This window comes from Penicillium argentinense, assembly GCF_028826775.1.
Source record: "Penicillium argentinense strain IBT 30761 chromosome Unknown utg000006l_segment0_segment0, whole genome shotgun sequence".
Lineage (NCBI taxonomy): Eukaryota > Fungi > Ascomycota > Eurotiomycetes > Eurotiales > Aspergillaceae > Penicillium > Penicillium argentinense.
In genome coordinates this window covers 846839-874241 of record NW_026622665.1, presented here as the reverse complement: position 1 = coordinate 874241, position 27403 = coordinate 846839, and the positions used below count along the sequence as shown (strand labels likewise).

The window sequence follows — 27403 nt, the reverse complement described above, 5'->3', positions numbered from 1 at the left end:
ACAATTCTGCTAGGCATCTAGGCAGTAATGATCTCAGTGACTTTTCCCTTGATAATACTAATTCATGGTTTATTCTGAGTTTTTTTTTTTTTTTTTTTTTTTTTTTTTCGTGTAGGATTAGAAAAATGAGGCCTAGTGGATTATATGTGGAACATGGTGACCATTAGAGCATAGAAAATAATGATTTATGGGTAGGAGGTCATATGTATTTCCTACCCTACATAAACTATAGGAAATATAGGAAATATTAGGTCTGAATTATCCTATAGGTTGCTACAGTGGGTAATCTTTATATAGTTATTTGGCCTTCCCTCCCAAGAGTTAATTTACTAGAGAATGGATTTAGTTTATTGTCATCCTATGCTTTTAAATCTATAATTATAGCTCAAATAAACCATATATTTATATATATTATTGATAGTTTATATGTTATCAATATTTTATATACTTCTCAATTTATAGAACCTTATGATAACAGTTTGAAAATTTGATTTAAAGGCCGTTTTATAAATTACTATTTGTAATAGATTACTATGACTATATTGAAATTAGAGAGTGCTTAAAGGGTAAAAATCTATTTTCTTTGTCTCTAAATATTCTTTGACTCTAATTTAAAATTATCTATCTATTATATTATATAATTCAAATTAACTGAAGAAAAATTAATATATGAATTTAATTTTCTAAATATAGAAAAATATAATTTAAAATCCGAAATAATTTATCTTATGATCATCCTTTTATATAAACTTTTTGAGAAGAGAATAAAATTCTAAAATATATTTGAGATATATTTATAATTAGACTTTTAAGAATATAAATTTGAAATATAAATTGTCGGGAAATCACACTTGATTACCCTGGGGGTGACGGCCGATAATTCATCCGAAGTTCTGAATACTGAACCTTCCCTATGAGTGGCGTCCAATATATTAAAGCCACATTAGATGCATGGCATTTAATGTATCGAACTACCCCTGGTCGTGCCCCTTTTTACTTGCATATTTTGTTTGCGCTATTTGTTCTATTTTCGGTCTATAACGTAATCCACAGCCGAGTCGACACCACAACCGAGTCGGCACTTTCTCCGTCATCACTAGAGTATTAAAGCATTTCAACCACCAACGCCATTAAATTAGACTATATAAAAGATAAAATAAATAGCTACTTATTAGGACAGCGTCTTATGGTATGTCCAACAGTCCCGCAACTACTGCAGCGTGCTGGAGCTCGCTGGCGAGACCTGGATGCCTGCTCCTCAACCTGCTCCTCAACATGCGTATCAAGCTGCTGGAGACGATTTTGACCTTCCTGTACAAATAAAATAAGGTCATTACCTAGGGTAGCACGCCTCCTTGCCTTCTTTTTCATTTTCCACTCATTCTCAGCCCGTAGAACCTTGATTTCTTGTTGAAGAAGTAGGTTCGTATTCATTGCCATCTGCGTGGTCCTCAAGATGTTGAATATGAGACATCGGACTGCTAGAAGGTTTCCTTTTTTGAGTGCTTCTCTGTATTCTGCGAATCTTATGATCAAGCTGGCGAGGATTCTGAGGTGTTTGAAAAGCAGAGGAGATTGAAATTTCAACTTCAACAAGAGATGGTATTGGCGTACGAAGCTGGAAAGTAATCTTTTCAAGAACTCGGTCTTTATCAAGTGGCTTAAGACCAGCACCTGCAAAGCCATTGCATATATTCCCTTGAGTAAAGACCCTCTCGCGCGCGGATGGATATAGATGGAAGAAGTCTTCCTTATCAATATGGTTATTGCCGGCAGCCATCATCTCCTCAGTCAATTTCCCGTACGCGTTTGACCGGCCCAAAAACACCAACATCCAGTGATTGAAGAAGATGAGAAGTATGGGGAGGCATGCAGAGGCAGATTATTGCATTCTCTTTGCAAAAATCATCCAATTCTGCAGTCAGATGACTAGAATGGGCATCAAGAATAAGCAATCTCGTCGCACCAGTTAAATGATGTTTTGATTGTGGTTCAAACATCTCCTTTAGCCAGCGAAGGCCAATCTCATCTGTCGTCCATCCATTCTGGCTTCTTGCAATAGCGTAGCCCTTATTGAAGAGAGCAGATTCTTGATACCAAGCAGCCTGGTGTTCTTTTGCTTTTAAGATGATCCACGGGGGTATACGGATCCCTTTCGAGCTCACGCATTCAATCATTGTGACCCATTCTCGATTCCCCTGGATAACTCTTCGAGGTCTTTCACTACGCTCCACCGCAGTGATGATCTCGGAGGTTGAACAGAGTCCCATTGCAAAGCCAGTTTCGTCAAAATTCCAGATCAATCCTCATGGATACCATGTTCCTGAATAGCCTCATGCACACAGTCTCAAACCACTGTTTCATAACCATCGGATTCTCCTGCTTTGCACGCTGGTATGTAATCCTCCGATTATATCGTGTACGTAGCGCTGGATGGCGTTTAACAAAGTTGTATGCCCAGTTAATACCAATGGTTGTGGTAGGATCCTGGGTACGCTCACGAAGTAAGATCTGCGCCATTCCACGCAGAAACTCAGGTCAAATCGATAAGCCTCGTTTATCTGCGTCTAGCAGGTGCATGATCAAGACTTCTTCATGAGCTGTTAAATTTATGGCAATTGGCACGCGTTTCCGACCGTGATTTCATTCCCTTGAGCCGATCTTGAAGGGTTGACCCTGGTACGCCAAATACTACAGCAGCTTTTGATTGATATTGGATTTGCTTGCTTTTGTACACGTGCATGGCCATTTGCATTCGGTTTTCTTGAGATAGAAGCATTCTGAATCGTGGTGGTGGAATAAAGTTGCGTTGAATATTGCTTGATGGTGGTGCTAGGGAAAATTGCCGACTCAGTTGTGCGTTACGTTATATATCTACTTAGTTGCATCATTAGTTAAAGAGACAGTTCTATCTCTTTGACTGATCTCACTCTTCTTCCACACATTCCTGGTTATATGATTTAGCATCAGTGAACTTGCTTTGTCATCAGATACCAGCGAATGCTGACAGTTACAGACAAGTTTTAGTGTATAGGGGCCAAACTCTAACAGAAATCACTGTTTAACTATAACTAGTTATTAGGGATATTTTTTTTCTTAATATGGACTTTAAAAAGCTATAAAGTAGTATGAAACCTATAGGAATTTACTAAAGATATACTGAGAAGCTTTAAGGTAGATATAGAGCCAAATATGCTTTTTTGGCCGAAATAATATTCCTTTATTTTTTCAAGGAATACCCGCTACCCGCCACTTATCACTACAATATATTTCTAAATATATCTCAAGCTAAATTTATGCGACCGATAATAAAACTTTATTTCTAGCCACACATATAATTAAAATAAAAAGGCAACTAACAGTAAATCACAATTGTATCTCTAAAACCAAAATACAATATTATTTCACAATATTTCACATAGAAAAAGCAAAACCAGAACACTATATAGCACAGACAGAAACAGCAGCATCTTTGTTTTAAATACAATATGCTAGATATATCAAGGTCACATAGTATATAAAAGTAGATAAGGAAGCGAGATTTATGCTAGTGCGGAGCTCCATGGAGCTCCGCAGTGTGGGTGAGGATTCAATAGAACGGATGTGCCGCAGCCTACTAACATTAGTAGTTGTCAACATCCAGGTTCTATAACAGTGCTGAGTCATGTGCTAGACCGAGGATATTTTTAAGATTGAGACGAATCAGACTGCTCGCTCGAGAACGGGCTTTGCCTCGGGGGTCAAGTCTGCGGGTTGAGATTCACCTAGAATTCGCCTGATCATCTAACTATGATCAGGAGCAGTCTTAAATACACAAATAAAGATGCAAAACAACAAACAGAAGTAACGTAAGCAGTAAGCAAACAAGTGGTGTAAAGGGGGGTAATTCTGATATATCAATGCATTATTTTCGGCCGAAAAGAGGGATATGGCCAGTTGATCAGGTGATATTGATCGCAGCTTTGGAAGCCAGGTGTTGAAGCGGTTTGACTTCCAACAAGTAGTTGTTGGAAGTCAAAGTAGTTCAACACCTGACTTCTAAGGCTGTGATGTAATCCTGATCAGCTCACTGGGGAATAAGAGAGTTAGCTCGTGTGTAAAGGGGAAAGTACGAAATTTACCCCGCTTTCGCTTATATTGTTTGTCTGCTTGTTTGCTTCTATTTTGGTCTATTTATATGAGATTGATTCCAACGTTAGCTAGTGGGGCAGTTGAAGGTTCTCATCTCTGAATATTAGCTGTTCTCACCCATCTCATCTTTCCACGTCAATCGAGGTCCAGCACATGACTAAGACGAGTCATAGACCCCGATTGCTGACAGTAGTTTATATAAGATATTATAAATACTATAAATAAATATTATCTCTATAATAATTTTTGAACATATATTTCTTAACCTAAACTTTTAAGTTTTTCTAGATCTATCTCTTTTTTATATTCACTTATTATAATAAATATTAATATCTTGAAATACAAAGTCTTCTATTATAAACTAAGAAAATATTTATTATGGAGAATTTATTCCAATTATACTACTACTAATATCAAGATCATATAATATAATTAATAACTAGAAATTAATTAGATATATAACAAAATTATATATCTCCTTATATCTCTAACTACTAGATCTATATATATTAAGTTTATTACTCTTTATAATTACTATATATAGAGGATATATGTTAGAAGTCAACACAGTTCAACACTAACTTCTAAGGCTGCGATCAAATCCACCTCATTAATTGGCTAGGACTCGAGGTTTATCAGAGGTCATCCCACGGATGAGAAGAAATACAAACGTCTTCTTCTTATGGGTGATTTATTGTATTTACCCCGCTTTCTTTTCTACCATGTTTAGCCTGTTTGTTTCCATTTCGGTCTATTTATACGAGACTGATCCCAATATTAGCTAGACAGGCAGATACTCAGTCAAACCCTGAGAGACAAGCTTCTGTCAATCTCATCATCTGTTCTCACCCATCGTATCTTTCCACATCACTTGGGGTCCAGCACATGACTCACTTTGTCATAGACCCCAAACGCCGACATTAGAGATACAAAAACTATTATTATTATTATTTAGTTGAAATAACGTATTTCATCATTTAACATAAACGTTAAGAAATAATTACGACAAAATCTTAGTATCCAATTAAATAAATATAACATACTTCTAAACTATTATAATCACTCTTCTTAAAAATATTAAGTTTATAAAAATATTGAACAAAAATTTCAATAGCATCTTATTGAGTATATATTGTCAGCATTCGCTGGTATCCGATGTCAAAGCAAGCTGACTGATGCTAAATCATATAACCAGGAATGTGTGGAAGAAGAGCGAGATCAGTTAAAGAGATAGAACTGTCTCTTTAACTAATGATGTAACTAAGTAGATATATATAGACCGAAAATAGAACAAATAGTGCAAACAAAATATGCAATGAAAAGGGGCACGAACAGGGGTAGTTCGATACAGTAAACGCCATGCATCTAATGTGGCTTCAATATATTGGACGCCACTCTTAGGGAAGGTTCAGTATTCAGAACTTCGGATGAATTATCGGCCGTCACTCCCAAGGGTAATCACGTGTGATTTCCCGACAAATATACAGTTAATATATAGTTTAAAAAAGAGTGATTTAAGAGAATCATCTCCAGAGAGCGAGAGAGTATATGAAAGTTTGGGTAAGACCTTAGGAGTTCTTAAAAGATAGCCTTAAGTTCCTAAGATAGTGAATTATATCTAAAAATCTACTAACCGGCCCCACGTAATTTTCACCAAAATTACTGGACCCTCGCTTGCGAGGGTCCGACACCCAAACAAAAAACGACCCCCACAATATAAATCCCTTCAAAAAGCTACACTTCCACTTCAGCATCCTCCCACGCCATCAATATGCCTCATACAAACAAGGAAATTGAGGAACTGATTGAAAAAGCGCTGGAAAAACTACATACCCAATCTCGGCCAAATATCTCAAAAGTTGCGCGTGAACTTGATGTGCCTTATCAACGGCTCCGTAGCCCCTATCGGGGCAAAAAATCACTATTTGAACGTGAACCTAATGGTCGGAAGCTTGATCCTGCCCAAGAGAAAGCTTTATGTGGCTGGATAGACTATAATGATAGTCTAGGATTACCAGTTAAGCGCACACAAATTGTGGCAGCTGCAACTTCAATTTTGAAACTCGCAAACCCATCCTCACCACCACTGAGTGAAAAATGGCTCAAACGCTTCCTACAACGACATCCTAAATACAATATCCGACGTCGAAAAAGCCTTGATATTGAACGTCTTCATGCACATGACAAATCATTGATTCAGGAGTGGTTTCAAAGGTTTCAAAATGCATTTGATCTATATGGTATTCAACCTGAAGATCTATATGATTTTGATGAAACAGGCTTCCAAATTGGTATTGGAAAAGACCAATGGATCATTACACGTGAACCTAGCCAAAAAATGTTTCTGGCAACCATTCAAATCGTGAATATGTGACTGTGGGTTGAAGCAATCTCAACAGATGGGTTTTGTGTTCCACCATTGATTATTCTTGCTGCTGCACAGCTCCAATTTCGCTGGTTTGATGATCTGAAGAATGAGGAGCATATTGCTACCACTGAGACTGGCTATATAAATGATCAACTTGCTTATCAGTGGATTCAGCATTTTGAAAAGGCAACAAGAGCACGCATGAAAGGTTCCTGGAGGATGCTCATATGTGATGGCTTTGGCTCACATTTGACATATGAGATGGTCAAATATTGTGAAGATAAAAAGATTTTACTTTTCTTCTTACCTCCACATACAAGCCATCTTCTACAACCTCTTGATGTTGGTGTTTTTAATGTGTATAAACACTATCACAGCCAGGCCATTGAATCAGCAACCGCAACTGGTTGTACAAAGTTTTCAAAGATTGATTTTTGGCTGCAATTTCATCAATTCGCACCAAAACTTTTACATTACGCACAATTCGTCTTGGATTCAAATTATCTGGCATCTGGCCAAAAAATCCTGATATTGTGTGTGATAATCTGGTGGATTATAATCATCCTGAAGTGCCAGAATCCCCCTCAACCAATTCATCCAATTCAACAAATATCAGCACACCCAAAACAATTCAACGATTTCAGAGGCTTGAGAGCAGGCTTTTGACGTTAAAAAAGGATATTTCTCATTATGAAAATATTGTCAAAAAGCTCTCCAAGGGGGCACAATCATGTGCATATCAGCTAGAGGAGACACACCGAGAGATTGAGACATCAAAAGCTGCAACTGCTGCACGCAATGCACGTTATGGTGTATCAAGAACAGGTTTTCGATCAAGAGGCATTATTTCTTCAGCGAATGTGGCGAAAATGAAGCGGGATAAACAAAAGCTGACTGATTTGGAGGCAATTGATAAACTGCGGCCCCAGTGGAAGAAGGTTATGATTGAACTAAAACGGCACTGTAGGCAGTCAGGACGCCGTTTGAAGCGCTGAAAATTTTTTTATTTATTGTTCGTCCTATGAATACACATACTGAGACCTCAATTACTAGTAATTCTAATGTAAATGTGGGTAATTTGGGTGTCAAAATCGGATGCTGCGATAATTTATATTGTGGGGGTCGTTTTTTGTTTGGGTGTCGGACCCTCGCAAGCGAGGGTCCGGTAATTTTGGTAAAAATTACGTGGGGCCGATTAGTAGAGAAAACCCTAATTGATTAAAGTATCTGTCAGCATTCGGGGTCTATGACAAAGCGAGTCATGTGCTGGACCCTAAATGACGTGGAAAGATAAGATGGGTGAGAACAGATGATGAGATTGAGAAACTGTCTCTCGGGGTCTGACTGAATATCTGCCTAACCAACTAACGTTGGAATGAATCCTGCATAAATAGACTAAAATCGAAGCAAACAGGCAGACAAACACGGTAAGAAAGAAGCGAGGTTAAGCTCGTATTTTCCCTTTTATCCACGGTCTGACTCTCGTCTGAGTTTTAAGTCCCAGTGAGCTGATCAGGTGTTAAACTACTTTGACTTCCAACATCTAATATATCTAGATTTAGGAAAAGAGTAATTTTCGTCTTCTTTTGAGGAAATGTTTATTTCTCTTTTTGATATTCAAAATAGCGACAATTGTCTAAGATTACTAACTATACTTAGGTTTTTTTTAAAATAGAGGTAAAGAATCTATAATTAATGGTAATATAGGAAGATTTGTCTTCTCTAAAGTCTTAACGTATACTTATAAGTATTATTTTAAAAGTTTACTAACAAAACAGCACTCTTTTATCGAGAATCTAATATCTAAATACTTAATAGTTATACTATTAGTTTATAGATTATCTAGATAACTTTTAATAATACTAAATCTTAGAATATACTATAATTAGAGATTCAATCATTCAAGTATAAATAGAATTATACTAGTGTATCTATTATACCTAAGGCCTGTATAGAATTTATATTAATTTAATAATCCGCGGTTAGTTATAGATACTTAGGTAAATTAAGGCCTTCTATATTTGGGTTTTTAAGATATAATTATGTGTCCTAAAAAATTAAGACTATTTTTTAGCAATCTATATACTTATATATACGCTCCCTTAGGCTCTTGGTCTCTAGTTCTTAGTGAATAATGAAAAAAATAATTATTCTAAGAGAGGGACCTCTTAGATTGGGGGGTTCCCTTTCCAAACTCATATTTATTAATACCTTCGTTTTCAAAGCACTATTGTTATATACTTCTAGTGATTTTATATAAATATTAGAATAATATAGTATAAAATTATGCAAGAGTGTAGTATAATATATTTTTATCTAGAAACTACTATATTTATTCAGAATTATCTAAGAAAATCTCATAGAAATATTGAATATTAATTATAACAATATTTAAAATTTCAAGTTATAAATATATTTTATTAGTAACATTATAAGTAAACTGCGGCACTAATCGGAAAGACCAAGGTTAACTGCAACTATGTCCAAAACCAAATGGTTTTGGTCAACTAATGGTTAGTTCAAGTATACGAAATGGGAGTCGGGCAATGGTGATAAGCTGGAAAAGATGGTGGGTATGAAGATCTTCAGAGAAGGACTGGGGCGATCGGGTTCGGGGCAAAGAAGAGAGTTAGTTAATAGTGGTAGATGAATGAGATGATATTTAAACTGACTAATTGGAGTAGCAGCTGAATATTAATCCCTCGTTTTTGTAGTCCAGGCTTGCAAGTAGTACATTTAAGATGTGTATTCATTGGGCTTGTCCCCCCGCGGCGTAGCTGGGGATGAGTACGGGTAGTATGGCAGCGCTTGCAGATGATCTTTGGCTCGCCAGTCTTCTCATGTGCAACTTGGTCGAATGCATCCAAAACACTTGATCTTTTCTTATTATCCCAGCCGATCGGAGCCCTAGTATCCTCCTTTACTGCAAAGTCGGTCTGTAGCCACCATTCCGTAAATTGTAAGCGAGATTGCTCCATATCAGGATCTGTATCGTAGAGTATCCAGATCTGTTGGAACCGAGGGCCAACGCGTTTTAGCGAGGATGGTGCTGGCTGTTGGGAAGACTGGCGAGGATCAGACAGGGCAACTGACGTGGCTGTTCGGCAAGTATTGCTAAGGACAGGTGGATCGTCTGACTGTAGAAAGTCAGCATCAAAAAACTGATCGGTAAAACTAGATACTTGGGAATAAGCCTATTACGAAGAAATACCTACGCAGTAGGGGTCTGGCAGAGAGGAAACGGAAACTTACTGGGGATTCACATTGGGATAAGAGGGAATGAGTTAGGACCAGGAGGAAATTAAGAGATATCAAAAGGAATTATACATTGCTTATTGACCCTGTAAGTTGATTAGTCCCACCATCTAGTAGTGCAGTTATCTCTTGATTAACCAAGAGATAACCGCAAAGACCGCAAACTAACCATATGCTAGTTACTATAACTTATTATCTAAAACTTACAATTTACTTCTATAACGTGATCCACGGTCGCGCGAGCGACCCCACCAAAATTGAGAAAACCTTCAATTTTTGACCACTATTAAAACCACAATAATAACATAAGTTTAGCTATTGAACACGTGTAGGGCATTTAGGATATGTATGACCTTTTATCCCACAGCTAGAACATGTCACCTGCCGCCGAGCCAAAGGGGTAGAAGGTAAAGTAGGCTCAGTAACCAGTTTTGCAGGCACCTCTGGTAAAGATATATCTTTGCTTCTATCTTCATCCTCAACCACCACATCATCTTCACCACCCTCTAGACCACCAAAGATGCCTTTCTGGGTCGTAAACTTATGTTTGGTCTCTCGTTTTTTGGCCTGTTTCTTGTTGGTAGCTTCTAATTGGGTACAGCGATGCTGGAGAAAAATGTGGCGGTGGACTACTTTTATAGTCATCCTGTAGGTCTTCTCAATCTCCTTTTTTGTTGGTGAAGAAAGAAAAGAAGAAGAAGACTCTAGACCTTTTTTGATCCGAGATTGCGATTTTGTGAATCTTGAGAGGGTCCAAAGAGTATTTGGATCACTATCACTGCCAGAAGAGAGTGGTCGCTGGGAGAGGATCTCCAGAGGAGGAAGAGAGTCCAGGTGCACATTTAGCTTTTCCAAGACTTTATTAGCATCAAATGGGGCTAATCCAGTAGCCAAAAAGCTATTCTGTATAGTGGAAGACTTAAAAGAACCCATTCTCGCATCTGCGATTAGTTCTAGGAAATCTTCCTTGTCAACGGTGTTAACTCCGTTCCGCACCAAAGTTGAAACCGCTCCTCCATAAAGTCTCTTTAAAACCGAGAAACAACCCACATCCAAAGGCTGTAAAAGATGAGAAGCATGCGGAGGCATACAGATTGCGATGATTTGGTGTTCTTCACATATTTGGTCAAATTCAGGTGTTAAATGACTCCCATGACCGTCAAGGACCAGTAAGCAATATTTTCCCACTCTTGTCCCAATGTTTGGGATAAAATGATGTTTTAGCCACCATAAACCAATTGTATTGGTAGTCCAACCATTTGGGCTCATAGTTAGACGAGCTCCTTTTTGATTTAAAAAGAGGTAGGGTCGTAAATGCTCTGGGAATCGGTTTCCTTTGAAAATGAAGAGTGGAGGGAGAACACTTCCAGAAGCTCTTATACACTCAATCGAAGTCACCCACTCACGATTTCCGGCTTGCAAAAGTGCTCTTTTTCCATGGTATTCCGCTGAAGTGATAATCTTTTGCGTTGCGCCAACACCCATGGCAAAACCAGACTCATCAAAGTTGAAGATATCGTCTGAAGCGATACCCCACTTTTCCATCGTCCTTTGAAGCAAATCAAACCATGGTTTAATAATTCGAGGGTCTTCTGAAAGAGCTCTCTGATAGTCGTATTTGCGTGAAAGTCGAGTAGAGAGATTTGGGTGTCGTTTGACAAAATGAGAAGGCCAATTAATACCAGTGGTACAGGGGCCTTTTTTCCGTGCACTAAGTAGAAGATTGGCCATATCTCGCAACATAGGCAAAGTAAGAGCTGCACCTCTTGAGTCCATATCGAGTAGCCAGTTTTCTATCGATTGCTCTTCGATTTGAGAGAAAATATGGCCAGATGGCCTCTTTTCAGTAGCAGATTGGCGCCCATTGATCCGGCCTTCAAAGTTGAGACAGGTATCCCAAATGATCGTGCAGCAGCTGCAGCAGAGGGATATTTGCCATCTTGTATAGCTTTTATAGCTAATAAAAGGCGACCCTCCTGCTCTGTCAACTTCTTTTTTTATCAGAGCGTTGGGGGGGGGGGGGGGGGGGGGCATTGTCGTTGTGGTTGAAAAAGATGGATTATTATTGAAGTGGATTTTTGATGGGGTCGCTCGCGCGACCGTGGATCACGCTAGAGGATATTATTATTATGTAATATAGTTCTTAATTAAATATAGCTACTCTATTTTCCTTATTAAATAATTTAGTAAATTAAAATAGAAACGAATAATACGATTAGAGACTTAGATATGGTCGGCATTCGGGGTCTATGACTTCGCTTGGCCATGTGCTGGACCCCGCATGGGATAAAGGATAAGATGGTGAGAACAGATAGATTCAGAGAAAACTGTCTCGAGAGGATCTGTCTGTCTAACTAAGCATGGGATCATTCTTGTGTAAATAGACCGAAATGGAAACAAACAGGATAAACATGGTAGAAAAGAAAGCAGGGTAAATATAATAAATCACTCATAAGAAGAAGACGTTTGCCTTTCTTCTCATCCGTGGGATGACCCTCTGATAAACCTCGAGTCCTAGCCAATTAATCAAGTGAATTCGATCGCAGCCTTAGAAGTTAGGTGTTGAACCGTGTTAACTTCCAACAATATAGACATAATATTACTTAGTTACTAGAATTTATACTAAACGTAATTCCGGCCGACCTGGACACCTACCCCTATTAGACAATTTAAATTAGGATATCTTAACAAAAACACCTAAATGGAATTAAATATAGCGATTTCTACATGAATTGATCCTGTGCCCAACCTCCCTACATCTACTGCACCTTGGCGCGGCCCTCGTTGCTACCTGATCTGGCTGAATAGGCAATTCGCCCTGCGTATGCGATACTAGCTTATCAACTTCAACTGGTTGATCTAGCTGCTGAGCTAGCTGTAGGCCCTCTTCAACCGATAGGCCCCCTTCATGTGCTATCTATCGCTTTGACCGTGTGCGTTGCTGGCGTTTCTTCTCATTCGCTGCGCGTAGATTCGTGACTTCTTGCGCTAGTAGCGCTGTGTTATGTAGCGATATATAGTGGCCTTTAATAATCTGATCTAGCATGATTTTTGATGGGCTCGGAGGGCTACTTAACCGTTGCTTTAGTAAGTTCATTAAACATCGAAGCTTGCTTTTGTAATTGATCGACGGTCTTTGGCGTTTTTGGTGTGAACTGGCTAGATCCGCTGCTTGGCCGGCTTCCTGGCGGTGTTGGCGTTCGGAGCGAGATATTTAGCTTTGAAAGCACACGCTCTGGGTTAATTGGAGTAAGACCAGTAGCAGCAAGCTATTTTGAATAGTCTGAGATTGAAACGACTCAATACGCGCCTGGGGGTAATCGGCGAGAAAAGAGATTATCGATGTGGTTATATTCATCACGCGCTAGATCGCTCACGAAGCGACCGTACGCGCGTTTAAGCACAGCAAAACATCCAACATCAAGCGGTTGTAGTAGATGCGAGGAATGCGAAGGCATACAAAGCGGTATAATATCGTTTTCTGCGCAGATTCGATCGAATTGAGGTGTAAGATGGCTCCCGTGGCCGTCAAGAATTAATAGCAGATATCTACCTCGGACACGCGAATTCGTTGATGGAACAAATAGCTTTTGTAGCCAGCGAAGGCCAATCTCATTGGTGGTCTGACCGTTTTTCGAAACCTCCATTCGCGATTTCCTGGTTGGAGGATAGATCGCCGACCGTAGTATTCTGCTCGCGTGACCACCTTCTGCGCTGAAATAAGACCCATCGCGAATTCTGTCTCATCAAAGTTGTAGATGTCCTCTGGTTGAATACCCTTCTCATCGATAACGCGTGGTACGGTAGGAAAACACTCTCGTAGCGATTTTCGGGTCTTCGCTTAGAGCGCGCTGATAGTCGTCGTATCTTCTTGAGAAGCGTGTGCGAAGCTCATCGCGCCGTTGAATAAAGGTTGATGGCCAATTCTTGCCTACAGTAGCCAGAGGGTTCTTACCGCGCGTAGCTAGTAGGATATTAGCCATATCTCGCAAGTAGATGGCCTAGGCGCTGCTCCACGCGAATCCATATAGATAATCCACTCAGTAAGCGAATCCTCTTCATATTGCGTGAATTTATGACCGGATGCGCGTTTCTCAGCGCGTGAGGTTTGACCGTGGGCGCGCGTATGTAGTATTGAGAGCGGTATTTCGTATAACTTCGCTGCTGTGCGAAGAGATTTGATGCGACCATCTTTTAAATCCTGGAGGGCTAATAGTATTTTGCCTTCCTGATTAGCCGATTTTGGCCAGGATTCAGAGCGTTTTGGTGGCATGGTTGGTGGTCGAAGCGGAGGATGTAGAGACAGAGACGCGTTTTTGAGTGGGTGTCCAGGTCGGCCGGGAATTACGTTTACAATTATTATAATATTTAAGAATTATTAGTATAAAAGAAATCTAAATTATCCGTATAAAACATATTTGTAGGCCTAATTAGATATTGAAACAAGAATAATAACATTAGATAAAAATTTATTAAGCTAGAAAAAATGTTATTTTAATGTCTTAATTTCTAAAATTTTTATAGGGTAAAATAAAATAGTTTAGTAATATTTCACGTAAGTTTTGTTTGAATTAGATAATAAAATATAGTATAATTTATAATTTTTCTGAGTATGTAAAACAATAGAATATGGTATATCTATAACTATCGAAGTTAAAAGATCTAAATTCCTCTAAAGAACAAGAGTAAATTAGAGAATCTCTATCTACTAAATAAAGTATCTCTAAATTCTAAGAATAATAGTTATGTCTTATAGGTAGTTTAAAAAACCTATAATTATATATTACTAAAATAATATTAACGTATTCGGTAAGCAAGTCGGCCACGTCACGCGTTTTTCGGCCTCGGTCGAAAACCTCACTCAATTCAACCACCAACCATGCCTCCAAAAGCGCGTCAAAAGTCAAATTCAATTGAGCAAGAAGGAAGAATCTTACTTGTTATTTCAGCTTTAAGAAAGCACGAAATTTCGAATATTCGTGAAGCAGCACGTACTTTATGATATACCTCGCTCTACTCTTCAAGACCGATTACGTGGAAAGACATTTCGCAATGAATCACGCGCCAACTCCCATAAAATGAGTCAAAATGAAGAGGAATCGCTTGTACGATGGATCCTATCGCTTATTCAACGTGGAGCACCTCCCCGACCGTCACATATACGAGAAATGGCCAATATTCTTCTTACTGCGCGAAATACCACACCTCTTCAAACAGTAGGAGAGAAATGGGTATACAACTTCATCCAACGACGTGATGAACTAAAGACATGCTTCTCTCGACGATATGACTATCGACGTGCTCAATGTGAGGACCCTAAAGTTATAAAGGAGTGGTTTAATCGCGTACAAATCACCATAATGCAGCATGGGATTTTTACCTGAAGATATCTACAACTTTGATGAGACTGGCTCTGCTATGGGCCTAGTAGCTACTGCTCAAGTAGTTACTAGAGCTGACTTACTATGGGAGAACGCCTCTTGTACAGCCAGGGAATCGAGAATGGGTTACTTCTATTGAGTGTATTAATGCCTCTGGATGGGCCCTTCCACCATGCATTATCTTCAAAGGAAAGGTCCATATAGAGAGCTGGTATCAGAGCAATCTACCACACGATTGGAGGATTGAAGTTAACCGGCCCCACATAATATTTTACGAATATTACTCGACCCTCCTACGAAGGGTCCGCCACCCAAACGCTAGATTTTCACTTTTGCCTACACCATATTTTTGATCATCAACAACTCCACCAACAATGCCTAAAAATAATCGAGAGATCGAGGATCGAATCCTCAAAGCCCTGGCATCACTTCAAGATCAGTCAAAGCCCAATTTCGCGAAAAGTGCGCGAGAATTCGCGGTTCCTGTGGATCGGCTTCGTCGGCGCTGGAAAGGGCAAAAATCCCTTTTCACTCAATAACCTAACGGTCGGAAGCTCAATCCTGCACAAGAATTAGCTCTCTGCGAGTATATCAATTACTTTGATACAGTCGGGTTATCGATAAACCGTGCGCAAATCAGTATTGCTGCCAATTCAATTCTTGAAGAAGCTCATTCAGACAAGAACACAAATCCACCACAAATCGGTGAACACTGGCTAGCACGATTTCTTCAACGCCATCCTGAATTCTACCGTCGTCGCCGGAGAGCTATCGATATCGAAAGAGCTACTGCATTAGACAAATCAGTAGTTGAAAGATGGTTTACGGACTATCAACGTGTTGTGACTGAGCATGGTATCCTACCTGAAGATATCTACAATTTCGATGAGACAGGCTTCCAAATTGGTGTTGGAAAAATCAATATATCATCACAAGAGAGCCAAGAAAGAAACTCTTTAATGGTTCTATCACAAATCGTGAATCTGTTACTGTTTTAGAGGCTATCTCGGCTGATGGTTTTACCTGTCCACCACTTATAATTCTGAGTGGAAGACAGGTATTACTACGATGGTTTGAAGGCTTACATTTACATGGTGATGAGCATATTGCTGTCACTGACACTGGCTATATGAATGATGTTTTAGCGTACCAGTGGATCCAGCTCTTTCATAAGTGGACAGTTAGTCGTACAAAAGGGGCAAAACGCCTTGTCTTATGTGATCGTTTTGGATCCCATTTGACTAGGCAGTTCATCCAGTTTTGTGAGAAGAATAATATAGTATTATTCTTCTTACTTCCACATTCAAGTCATATCCTGCAAGCTCTTGATGTTGGTGTTTTTAATGTTTATAAGCACTGGCATAGTGAGGCGATTGAAGCTGCAACAGCGACTGGTTGCACAAAGTTCACAAAGGATGAATTTCTCTATGCAATTACTCAAATTCGTCATAAGACCTTTCGTCCTCAAACAATCAAGTATGGGTTCAAATTAACTGGCCTCTGGCCAATTAATTCAAACCTAATTACAGATGACTTGTCTTTATATGATGATGATAATGATCGATCTCGAGATACTACACCATCAACAACATCACAAAATAGCGACTTCAGCACCCCAAAAACAGCCAAAAAAAGTGCGAAGGATGAGTGATTATATTGATACTCATAATCCTACTTCTTCACACTACAAACAGGCCTTGGAAAAACTCAGAAAAAGTGCTGAAATGACCGTGACCTTGGCATCCGAATTACAGCGCCAGTTTGATACAACTCAAGCTGCTACAGCTGCACGCCTTGCTCGGCGTAATGCCTCCCGACGCCATGCAAGAATCACTGGTGTTATATCTCCTAGTCAATTCAAGGAAATAAAGCGAAAGCAGTATAAATTAAGTGAGGAAGCTGATCAAAAGCGGCAGAGACAGAGGTGGAAGAAGGTCTTAGTAGAGATCAGGAAGTACGGATGAGCTCAAAAACGTCTGAAAACCCCCAATTTTTATTGATTTGTATAGTTTAGGACCTAATATAACCTTTTATCAAATAAAATATGTAAATCTACGATGTTTGTTGATGTAATTTGAAGTTGAAGTTGAAATGTTTGCAAATCTAGCGTTTGGGTGGTAGCTAGCGTTTGCGTGGCGGACCCTCCGTAGGAGGGTCGAGTAATATTCGTAAAATATTATGTGGGGCCGGTTAGTCCAAATGGCTGGACTAGTGATGAAATAAGCCTTCGCTGGCTTAAGAATCTCTTTATTCCTGCTACTACTGGCCATACAACTGGGAAATATTGCCTCCTAGTTCTTGATGACCATGGCAGTCATCTAACACCTCAATTCGACCAGATATGTAGTGAGAATAGTATTATTCCTATCTGTATGCCTGCTCATTCTTCGCATCTACTGCAACCTCTGGATGTTGGCTGTTTTTCACCATTAAAACGTGAATACGGACACCTAGTGGAGAAGAGAGTGCGCCTTGGGTTTAATCATATCGACAAGCTTGACTTCCTTGAAGCTTTCCCTCAGGCGCGTATAGAGATCTATACTACTAGCAATATCTGTAGTGGTTTCTCTGCTACTGGGCTAGTTCCATATAACCCAGAGAGGGTGCTTAGCCAGCATAATATTCAGCTGAATACGCCAACACCACCAGGCAGTCGGTCAACCAATTCAGTACCTAAGACACCCTATACCACCAGGCAGCTCGAGAAGCAGGCATCTATGGTGAAAAGAAAGCTTCAGAGACGCGTACAGGAAGGCTCCCAAAGTCCTACCTCTTCATTAGTGGTTCGATTGGACAAAATCATTAAAAGCAATGAAATTGCTTTAAATGAGGCAGTTGTTATGCGTCAAGAAATTCGCGATTTACGAGCTGTACATGAGAAACAGCTTCAAAAGCGGAAGAAGGCTACTAGGCAGCTTACTGCTGCAGAAGGCTTTTCTATTCAGGAGGGCTAGGAACGATTTCTACAGGAGAATCAGGTTTTTGAAGCTCAAGATACTGTGACTAGGGATCCAGGGCTTCCTGCAGTTGGACTACGCGTAAGCGCGCCACCGCAGTGTTCTAATTGTCATATTCGGGGGCATACTAGGGTTAGGTGTCCTAATCCGCCTAGTAATTAGTTTTATATAGAAATGCAATTGTTTTGTTGGTAAAAAGCTGCTTGAATCTCAAGTCGTGGAAATCGGGTGGCGGTGGCCGACTCGCTCACATGGCCGACTCGCTTACCGAATACGTTAATTGCGGTGTCCCTAACAATTCCCGTGCCGTTACTAAAAAGTTGGGGTGTCCTTACCAATTCCCACTAAGTAGATATATTTAGACCGAAAATAGAACAAATAGTGCAAACAAGATATGCAAGTGAAAAGGGGCACGAACAGGGGTAGTTCGATACATTAAACGCCATGCATCTAATGTGGCTTCAATATATTGGACGCCACTCACAGGGAAGGTTCAGTATTTAGAACTTCGGATGAACTATCGGCCGTCATTCCCAAGGGTAATCACGTGTGATTTCCCGACAATAACTAATATTTCAAAAAAACATCAGATATTTTATAATATAAACAGTAATTATATGGCTATTTATAAATTAGTGTGAAAGTATGTAAAAGCTATGGTTCGGTTATTAGAGAGTATTCTTTTCGAAATATTTTTATAACTTGCTTTATATTTTTTATATTACCTGGAGTCTAGTATATTATGTTTATTTACATAACTATCTAACTAGATAGAATATTCTATTAAGCTAATATATTAGACAAAGATAGAATAAATTAGAGTTTTAATTATAAATATAATATATTCTCTGACTTTTGATGTAACATAAATGACAATTTTTCTATATATTAATCATTTGCATTTTGAAATGAAGAAATTTTAATTATAACATATTTCGAAAAGAGATATATAAAACGAAATCTATAATGTAAATACCAGTTGGAAGTTAACACGGTTCAACACCTAACTTCTAAGGCTGCGATCAAATTCACCTCATTAATTGGCTAGGACTCGAGGTGTATCAGAGGGTCGTCCCACGGATGAGAAGAAAGGCAACCGTCTTTTTGTTATGAGTGAGTTATTATATATACCCTGCTTTCTTTCTACCATGTTTATCCTGTTTGTTTCCATTTCGGTCTATTTATACGAGATGATCCCATGATTAGTTAGACAGACAGATTCTTCCTGAGACAATTTTCTCTGAATCTATCTATTCTCACCATCTTATCCTGTCGGGAAATCACACGTGATTACCCTTGGGAGTGACGGCCGATAGTTCATCCGAAGTTCTGAATACTGAACCTTCCCTGTGAGTGGCGTCCAATATATTGAAGCCACTTTAGATGCATGGCATTTAATGTATCGAACTACCCCTGTTCGTGCCCCTTTTTACTTGCATATTTTGTTTGCACTATTTCTATTTTTGATCTATATATATCTACTTAGTTACATCATTAGTTAATCAGACAGTTCTATCTCTTTGACTGATCTCACTCTTCTTCCACACATTCCTGGTTATATGATTTAGCATCAGTCAACTTGCTTTGTCATCTCATACCAGCGAATGCTGACATATCCTTTATGTCATTCGGGGTTCAGCACATGGCTAAGCGAAGTCATAGACCCCGAAAGCTGACAATTAGTGATATCGAGGATATCTAGAAGAGGAGGATCAGATAGAGGCAAAAAGAGAAATGGGGACTAAGAGGGCTAACCTAGAGAAAGCCGGCTCAGAGGTGTCTCATCAGTAAAGTAGTGGTGATTCACCACTTCCTTAATAGCCTAGTGAGAAGGCTCCAAAGCAAAGACAGAGTGTTTATTCGCTAGGCTCGGATAATAATTCTAGGCTTCTAAGGTCTGAGCCTACTCGATTATCTAGTCACTCAAAGACGTCTTGCGCTTTTTAAAGATATTATAAATACTTAAATAAATTTACTATAATATTTAAATTTCGAAACGCGAAGAACACATTTGAAATTTCCCTTTAATTCAATACCTATTCATTACACTCAAAATAGTAAGAAACTCTGAAAATTTATACAGACTAGATAGACCACCCGATATTACTCTTATTAGTAGTTTTTATTACCTATGGGAACTGCTACACTCTAGTGGTAGGCAAAAGTGACTTAGGGTAAAATACGTGTATTTTCGTGAAACAAGATGAACGCTTGAAGAACGCAAGCGTATCGGTCTCTAGGTGAGGGGTCTTGTAACCATATGGAGGTTTGACCGCTCGTTCTGACTCGGGTTATGCACACGATTCTGCCAAGCGTCTAGGCAGTAATGATCTCTGTGACTTTTTATGTCAAATCATCAGATGAAGAAAACATTCGCCCTTCACGCCGATAATTCATGAAAGAAGAAAAACTATGTATGCGTGTTTGACACTGGTTCTACCTTACACATCTGTAACAACCTCTATCTTCTATCTGATTATCAACCATCAGTCTTAACTGTTTAAGTTGGTGATACCCAGACCAGACTATTCTTAGGTTATTAAGTTAGATATAGAACAACAATTGTTATTCTATCTGAAAACTTAGGTGGAACATCATTCCCACTCAAGAATATCATTTCCACTTAAGAATGTTGTATGTGCACCTGGGTTTTATCTGAACCTAATATCTGCAGATTGTGCAGCTAAAAGGAGGCCATTTCCTTTAAGGCAAAGACTGTCCTCGAGGATGAAGATGGCACAAGCTAAATAAGCTAACGTAATCAACTACCGAACGGCGTACACCCCTGGACCGAGCCGCGCAACCCATCAAAAAACGCGTTCTGACACATAACGCCCCTCTTTAACCACCCACCATGCCACCCACACGTGTTCAATCAGGCCATGATTCTGCCAATCGCGAGGGCAGGATCTATTAGCCCTCGAGGCTCTTTAAAACGACAAAAAGCTCTCAGGACGCGAGGCTGGGCGTATATATGGTGTAGCGGAAACTACACTACACTACGCGACTGGGCTAATGTGCGAACATCACGTTCTGATACACGCGCCAATAGCCATAAATTGACTAGTTTTGAAGTAGATACACTAGTTCAATGGGTTCTCTCAATGGACGAACGTGGTGCAGCGCCTAGGCCATCTCATGTCAGAGATATGGCTAATATTCTGCTGGCCGACCGTGGAAACGCCCCCCCCCCCCTACCTTAACTGTGGGTATAAACTGGGCGTCAAAGTTGATCAAACGCCGAGATGAGCTACAATCTCGTTTTTCACAGCGATATGACTATCAACGTGCAAAAAACGAGAATCCAGAGATCTTACGTTGCTGGTTTCGCACTGTTGAAAAAACAATTAATGAGAATGGTGTACAAAAGTAGGCTGCATCTCTAAAGACGCTACTTCGGGAACGTTCAAAAAGCCCCTCAACGCCTACTAAGAACATACTGGATCAAATCATCAAAGGGTGCTATCATCATATACATCATTCTGCATTACTAGCACAGGAAGTTGCTAGTTTACGTTCGCTGAATGAGAAAAAACGTCAAAAAACAACGTATGAATCGCCTAGTTCGCCGTGAACAGGGCGTTACGGTCGGCGAGGGCCTACCTCAGCCAGCGCAGCCAGTACAGCCTGTACAGCCAGTTGAACGTGTTGATCAACCTCTCGTTGAACCTGCCGAACAGCTTATTTCGCCACCTCAGCCGCCATGCTGGGCACCGCCTACATGCAGCGGCTGTAACCGTGTGGGCCATATAATTACCCGTTGTCCTAATAAGTAGTTTTTTGAATATCATGTGTTTCGGCGGAAATAATGTTCTTTGAAGATGTGGGGGTGGGCCAGGTGCGCGGCTCGGTGGTGTGCGCGGTTCGGCAGTTAGTTGCTTAAGTTATGTAAGGTTTATCTGATCAAATGGGATCAAAATACTCGAGATAAAACCCCACCAGATATCAATCATTCGACTAATCGTGTCTTACGAACTCCTTTAATCTAATATCTATCCGATCAGATAGAATATCTCAAGACTGAAGATCAATCTGATCATTTAATCTGAACATCATCAGATCGCGAATGACTCATTCAGTCTAAAAACACTCCTAGGATTATATGATCTGTGGCACAAGCGTCTCATATACGTAGGAAAGGATGTTTTATCTCATCTCGAAGAACATTCCCGAGTAGGCTGTGGCAGGATCCGCAAGATCTTTAGACTTACTAAGATCCGCTCCGCAATTTGCGGATGAGGATCTAAATCAGCATCCACAATCGGCTCTAGTGTGGATTGCGGATGCTCCTCCGGATCCTCTGGATCCTTGCGGAGCTCTAATGGATCATTAATATAGCAAACATGCCAAGTCTGGTAACCTATTTGAGCATGTGTTATTTATGCAGAATTGGTAGTATTTTTGCATTGATCTTGAAAGGTATCTCTGAAAAAGAGTAATTTCTGTCAAATTCAGGCTTAATGCTATTATATAATACAATATTTTGCAAGCTCAAGTCCTTCAGGCAGTTTTAGAAGTAGAATGTAGCAGATCCCATGGGAAATGGGAAATGGGTCCTCGTTTTTTGACCCATGGGATGGGAAATGGACAGGACCTTCCCATGGGTCCACGTTTTCTACACTCTATTTAGAAGCTTCTGAACACGCCCTGATATTCCTTGTGTGCCCTCTGCTATTATTTTAGGGAGATCATTATCCTTGTTAATAGCCTCTATAGAGTGCTTTCTACTTAGTTGACGCTGACTCCGTCTACTCGGAACTTAGGAACCCTCTAGGCCCTTATTCTCTAAGTCCTTATCTAATATCCTCATCTACTATATATCCTCTAGTCTAGGCAGCTTATCATCCTCTTCACGATCACTAATTAGCTTAAGGATTTTAAGCTGAGCGTACTTACATCAGGTGCTCACTTAGACACCGTAGTCACGTGACTCTACCTCTTCTCTCACTTCCCACGCTCTCTCTTCCTTCCTCTTCTCTCTCTCAGATAGCAGAAGATAGCAGCAGATAGCCAATACCACCTGCTTCTCACCCGCTCACGATCATCCTGTACATCTCACACTCTCATAAGCTAAATAATTAGCTTTCTAGCCTAGTTAAGAAAGAAGCCTCCCTAGCAGAGAGATACTCTTTGACCACCTTAATCTCCTTCTGCTTAACATCAAAGGTTATTGTGAATTAATAAAGTATTAGATCTCAGATTGTTCTAGGCTTAAGATAGCCACAGCGATAGTGATAATATCACGAGCACAATTAAGTAGCCGCTCTATATTTGCGCCATTAGCAGGTATTGAGATGATATCCTGGGCCATCGCAGCTAGAACAGGAAACTCATACTCATTCTCATGCCAATATACCCGAGGCTTCTGCTTCTCAATTCCTTTCGCGATATATCGAGCGATCATCTTGAGGTTCGAAGTGCTCTTCGTATAGCTGATTTTGGGAGGCACAAGCTGCATCAAGATCACAGTCATCATTGAAAGCCTCTTCGTTTTGATTCCTTGGTGATGCATAATCTGCTTCTTGCCGAAGCCGCTCTTTATATCGACGAAACTCTCGCTCAAGAATCTCGCGATAGCGTGTGCCACATAATCAATATTCCCTTGCCAGTCCGTTGAGGAAAATAATGAAGCTTCTTAGAAGGACATAAGATTGTTGCAAGCGCATAGACATCACCATATGGCTCGTAATCAGTTGCAGTGTAGTATTTTGAGAGCTTTTTCTTTGCTGCTTGCAGGGCCTGGAGCATATTCTTCTTCCAAATCACACCTTTATTCTTTAACTTCATTTCAGCATCAAGATGAGACAAAAGCTTGTTATAGATACTAAAGATATTATGGGCAGTAATATCTCGAGTTCTTGATAACATCATAGTGAAATTTAAGAAAGGCTTCGTTAGAAGAAGAAGATAATCAATCTGCCGCCATTCTTCTAGATCAACTTGAAAATGAAAATATTGATGATCAGTACAGTAGTGATTGTAGATTGACTGAAGTCTTTTGGCACGACTGAGCATCAAGACTGTTGAATTCCAGCGCGTTCGAACGTCTTGAATTGGAATTAGACGAGGCTCTTTATCTTGTAGGCCCAGAAATGCCTCCCGTCGCTGGGTTCTTGCATTTATAATGACAGCAAGTCCGCGAAGCTTAGAAATAGTATAGATTAGATATATATTTTTAAATTATCAGAGTAGAATAAGTATACCTTTTTAAGTGTATCTGTGATTTGCCTTGCTGAGCGTTTACTTTGAAATGAGTGTGTTCGCTCGCCCGACCACTGATTCAGCCTCCTTATTTGTGGTGTGGCTTTATGCCTTCCAAGTAGCTCATTCAGGCTAAGCCGAATCACATGTGCGATACAGGTATTCTGAAGATTGCGATATCAGACTGGCTCTGTAATTGGATAGCCTCCTGAACACTTAAGTGTCATTATTCGTTGCATTGTCGATTGTAATAGAGATCACACGGTCGGCAATTTGATAATAATTAAGAAGCGTGATCACTGTTTTGCTTAGATCCTCACCTGTGTGTGTTCCAGAGGTAGGCTCAAAGCCAAGAAGAACCTCGCAGTAGTTCCAATCTTTATCAAGAAAGTAGCCAGTAATTGCCATGAATGCTTGTTGAAAAGGAGATGTCCAGCAATCAAGAGCAATTAATAGAAGGCTCCCGGCTGGAAGCTTGCTAAGAATAGTCTTTTGGCTATCCTGAAACTGATGAGTCGAGATAGCGTCGTAAAGTTCGTGCGGATGGGAGATCAATCTTGTGTTGCGCTTGTTGGGCAATTTCCATTAAACTCCTGAACTGGGAATGCTCAACAATCCGAAGGGGGAGTCGGGTAGCAGTAATAAACTCTAGTATTGATTTAACTAGAAGCTCTTGAGAGAAGGACTGAGTTTAGGGAAGCGAGGCTATTAGAATAGATTAGTAGTGAATTATTTTAATAATGATCCTGTAGATAGACTTACCATCTGTAAATAAACCGGTCAATTCTTAGACCCAAGGCTGGCTTATTGCGACATGATGCCGTTCTAAGATGGCCTTTCATTGGAGAGGAGCCAGCACGTTGGTGCTGAGGATGTACAATTATACAAAAGCAGTTTTTGCACATAACCTTAGGCTCACCGGTCTTCTCATGGGCAACCTGATAGAAGTGATCCCATACTTCAGATTTCTTTCCCTCCCAGGTAACAGAGGCCTTAACACAAGGTTTTGAGCCGAACTCAGTATTCAGCCACCATTTCACAAAGTCTTTGCGCAAGGGATCCATTTCGGTCGCAGGATCAATAGAGGAAAGAACCCAGTAACGCCGTAGATAGGAGCCAACACGTCGTAGGGATGGAGGTGCGGTTATTGCTGAAGACCAGGTAGAATTCGTAGTATGCTCTGAAGGTAGTGTAGGCTGGCCATGTACAAGATCGGGAAGGTCGTCTGATTGAAAAAGTAGATCAGGGTCAAGTTGTATACCTGACTCGGCGTAGAGGGTACTGCGACTGTGAAGCTTGTGAATAAGCCATAGTAGACAAAAAAGGATATTGAGAAGAGGAGAGAGGTGGCAGTATAAGAGGACATACACTTCAAGCTGGGAATAGGAGACAGTAAACATCACGACGCGTGAGAGCGAATTTGATGTGTCCATAAAACCTATGAAAGCTAATTGGCCATAGATAACTTTTAGTGTGGATGATTGCGGATTGGTGCGGATCCTTGAGGATATCTATGCGGAGCTCCGCGAGAATCCGCACTAATCCGCAGCTTTTTGGGGCCAGACTTCGATTAAAAATCACCGTCCAAACCAACTGCAACCAGTTGTCAGGCATGTTTTTTCCTGATATCGGCTTCAAAAAGCTATGGAGCAGTATAAAAACCATTTAGAATTTACTAAAGATATATTGAGAAGCTTTAAGGTAGATATAGAGCCAAGTATGCTTTCTCGGCCGAAATACTGTTGCTTTAATTTTTTTGAGGAATGCCCGCCACCCACCACCTATCACCAAAATATATTTCCGAGTATATTTCAAGCCAACTCAATGCGACCGAATAAAACTTCATTTCCAGCCACACATATATAATTAAAATAAAAAGGTAACCAACAGTAAATCACAATTTTATCTCTGAAACCAAGATACAACATTATTTCGCAATATTCCACAAAGAATAGGTAAAAAGAGGACACTTTGTATAACTAGTACAGACAGAAACAGCAGTATCTTTTGTTTTAAAAATACAAAGCAGGCTAGATGTATCAAGATCACATGGTATCCAAAAGTAGATAAGGAAGCGAGATTTATGCTAGTGCGGATTGCGAATGGACCCCAGGATCCAATGGAGCAGAGGTGCCGCAGCCTACTCAAAATGCAAAGATATCTGTTGCTCTGGATTGTTGGACATCTCCATTCTCGCAGGCATTTATGGCTATTACTGGCTATTCGATCGATGTGAACTGGGTATACCGCGAGGTGCTTCTTGGCTTTAAGCCTCTTCATGGAGCTCATACTGGTACCAATTTAAGCAGAGTTCTTCTGCAGACACTTAATCACCATGGGATCCAAGACCGAGTCTTTGGATTGCCAACTGATAACGCGTCAAACAACAAGACATTGTGAAGAGACACGGCCGAATTGATTCAATTGAGCGGTGCCAACATGCTGTTGATCTGAAGCTTAAGGAAAGTAAACATAGGGGGCATCTAGCGGTGAACTGGATAGACCAGAAGCTTGGCCATCACGTAGTGGACGAGCATAGCCCGGGCTATATCCTGGGCTTCAGCCCGTTACAATGTGGTCTGATTAGACAGCGTATCACGGATGCCAAAGAATAGAGAATCCATTAAGTACGCAAGCACACACTGAACCCATCCATTTCCCAGAGGGTAATCAAGAACATCGCCTGTTCCAACCCTGAAGGAAGTCATCGAATAGTACTAGAGCCCTGTAATGTGTGGGGTCTAGTGCGGATGGTCCGAATCGGGGTAGTCAGAACAAATTTATATTTTATTCCAAGTAACACAATACAAGTAAGGGATAAGGGACTCAAAACCCTCATGCTCAATTAACCAATAGAGCCCTTGACAGACACCCTTGAGGGAGACATAGACAAACATATAAAAAGTGTCAGAAGGAAAGGAGAGAAAGAGAGCCAACACATACATAAAGAGGACAGGCAGTTATAAAGGATTCTCGAGGACGAGAACCAAAGAGAGGGAGAGATAATATTACAGACCCTGCAAATATAAGGGGCTGCGACTTACTGATAGGCAACTTCTAATCATCTAAAGAAAGCGCGCTCGAACCCTGGGTGTCACATGCAAGGTAGA

The 27403-nt window shown here is 40.2% G+C and overlaps 2 protein-coding genes across 2 annotated transcripts; both read left to right on the top strand.

Annotated features, from left to right (window-relative positions):
• Window positions 1–5902: 5902 nt before the first annotated feature.
• Window positions 5903–7494, top strand: N7532_007460 (uncharacterized protein; the record flags this gene model as incomplete). The annotated part of the gene is made up of 2 exons (XM_056619953.1): window positions 5903–6299; window positions 7070–7494. The coding sequence occupies 2 exons, from the start codon at window positions 5903–5905 to the stop codon at window positions 7492–7494; spliced, it is 822 nt and encodes a 273-aa protein (XP_056473319.1).
• A 9056-nt stretch (window positions 7495–16550) lies between these two features.
• N7532_007459 (uncharacterized protein) lies at window positions 16551–17099 on the top strand (the record flags this gene model as incomplete). The annotated part of the gene is made up of 2 exons (XM_056619952.1): window positions 16551–16611; window positions 16771–17099. 2 exons carry the CDS (start codon window positions 16551–16553, stop codon window positions 17097–17099), a joined length of 390 nt encoding a protein of 129 aa, XP_056473318.1.
• Between the last annotated feature and the right edge of the window lie 10304 nt (window positions 17100–27403).